Source organism: Penaeus japonicus, unplaced genomic scaffold, assembly GCF_977035675.1.
Source record: "Penaeus japonicus unplaced genomic scaffold, GWHDUDI00000001_assembly GWHDUDI00000011, whole genome shotgun sequence".
NCBI classification, from domain to species: Eukaryota; Metazoa; Arthropoda; class Malacostraca; order Decapoda; family Penaeidae; genus Penaeus; species Penaeus japonicus.
Window position 1 is genome coordinate 41595212 of NW_028234413.1, and position 2500 is coordinate 41597711.

At 36.1% G+C, this 2500-nt stretch overlaps 1 protein-coding gene across 1 annotated transcript in view; it reads left to right on the top strand.

The window, feature by feature from the left end:
- The window catches only part of LOC122266961 (uncharacterized), a gene marked incomplete at its 3' end in the record, with an annotated part of 70805 nt that overhangs the window by 13403 nt on the left and 54902 nt on the right, over positions 1–2500 (top strand). Inside the window, exons 14-16 of the mRNA XM_086541467.1 lie at positions 1–101; positions 1970–2248; positions 2475–2500. The exon at positions 1–101 is cut by the window's left edge and continues 178 nt beyond it; the exon at positions 2475–2500 is cut by the window's right edge and continues 316 nt beyond it. Coding sequence (XP_086397593.1) covers positions 1–101; positions 1970–2248; positions 2475–2500 — 406 coding nt within the window. The remainder of the gene's footprint in view (positions 102–1969; positions 2249–2474) is intronic.

A 2500-nucleotide genomic window follows, 5' to 3' on the forward strand; every position in this document is an offset into this window, starting at 1 on the left:
TACATTTAAAGTGGATCCAAAAGTGACGGAATTTAAGATTTTGCTGATGGCTTTAAGAGCTGACTCCATTGTGACAAAATCAAGTGTTGTGGAATTTGAAGGTAGTTATTTTACTGTTTGATTCTTAAACTAGTTTTCTTTCATTTTTTAGCTGAGGAAGTACATCTATGAGATAATGAATGACCGAAAAGAAAAGGGAATGTCATGCATGCACTTATGCATGTACACACACACACACACACACACACACACACACATATATATATATATATATATATATATGTTTATATGTAGAGAAAGGGAGGGAGAGGGAGAGAAATCACACACACAGACACTTGAATGTAGTTTCAGATCACTTAAAAATTTTATCTATAGTTGGTCGGTACTAAATTTGTGGACTTCATGCAGCACCTTGAGCCTCCATTCTCCACTCTCTGTGTAGAGAGCAAGTCTTCCAACCTCGGTTACTGTTATCCGGGTCCATTTGGCAATATCTCTTGATTAGTTGTTCCGTGGATGGCATTTATCGCGCTTCCCTGGTACTTTACTTTTAAGATGGTGTAGGCCATTTGAAAGTCTTCCAGATAGCAGTGAGCATAGCCAGACTATTCCAGCTTGCAGAAAGTTTCCAGGAAACTATGTTGTATTCCAGAAAGCCGTGTAATTTCATCTAAGATGGATTGTTCTATAATTTGCTCTTGTTGACTAATGCAAAGTACTCTTCCGTTGCAAAGTATGTCAAAGGCATTGTATGTCGACAGTTAAGAACCATACAGAAGGATGGGCAGCACCATTGCTGTTAGTGAGATGTAATTATCATTATTGTATAAGCTTCTCAACAGGTACGAGTATTTGAAAATGCCAAGTAACAACTTTTAAGAGGTACTGAGGAAAAACACTGACAACTGGAAAAAAAAGAGGAAAAGTTCACCGACAAAAAAAGAAAGAATAAAAATGTTAAAAACTGTTCAAAGTTAAAAGATTAACAAAATTTGTAAAATTAACTATACTTGAAAAAAATCAGGATTGGTCCATTGAAGAGAAATATAAAATTTGTTTGCCTCAACTTCAAGTTTTACAATACTGGCCAACTGGACTATACTATTTGGCAACTTGTTCCAGAACTTAATAATAACTGGAACAAAGCATCTTGAATAATGCCAAGGAATCTAAACTTGTGAACAATATTCGAAATGTGACAGAAAAATCTCAGAACAGTAGCCACAGGCAAAGCATGTCTCTTTTTTCTTTTTTTAAATAGAAAATTATATGTTTTGAAGATATTTCTCAAAAGTCAACTCAGGATCAAATGCGACACCCAATCGATTTAAATATGTATCATGCATAACACCATGCAACAATTTTATAGAGATCTCTGTACAAGATCGTTGCTCACATCAGAAGTGAAAATGATAAACAATAAGGGTCTCAGGATACTAACTTGGGGAACAACAGAGACGACAGGCTTAACCACATTGGACACGGTTTTATAGAAAATCTTTAATCAAGGATTAAAGAGTTGGTGCTTATACAGGAGGTCCTCATGGTTAACTGATGTTATTTGAATTTATTGACTTTTTCCTTTTCGTAGTTTATGAGGACTGATGCATCTTAAGTTGTAAGTGTCTTGGATGTCACCATAAATTTTCTCTATGTGCACTTAAATCCAACTGTCTAGCTGTTGTGTCAAATGCATTTGTCAATCGTCTAAGTTTCTCATACTTGCCCGTGATAATATAATGTCATCAGGAAAGCATAGGTAGGTAATTACCTTGCCAAAAATGTGGGCATTGTTATTTTTGTCTCTGTCATCAATCTCAGCTTCTTTAAGGGTTCAGTCATGATCTCCGGAAATAGGTTGGCAAGTGCTGGAGATAGAATGCACCTTTATCTATTTGTGACTTCCATTCTGTAGCTATTGCTAAAGTTAGTATTCGTCCTGATAATGCCTGTTGCTTCATCCTTCCAGATTTCCAAACTCGCATTCAGCAACTGACAGCAGACGCTATTGAGGTTAAATGGCGGGCTTCGCGACACCAGAATTTCGATATTGAAATCGTCCCTGAAATTGAAGGAAGCTTCAGTAACACGTCAATACAATGCGGAGGCGAAGATCCTGAAGACAGTTACATGTGTTTAGCTTACTTTATTTGTTTGGATTTGAATATAGATTATACAGCTATTGTGAGAATACGAGGGGACAAGAGAAGTGTTTCAGCGGCTGTGACGATGGAGGCTGTCGAAGAATGTGAGTTTCACTTACTGTCTTGTAGCTCTCAGTATCTTTATATATTACTGTCTACCTTCATAAGTATCAATAAATGTTTTTACGTTTTATTGATCAGTAGTCAAGTCACGTGATATTTTGCTTATACAAACAAGAACCAATCAGTATAACTATTATCTATAGAATAATTAATATGAAGTAACAGAACCTATACCTAATGGTCGTCTTACCTCCTATGTCACTCCAGCAATAAACATAACAGAACTGATACTA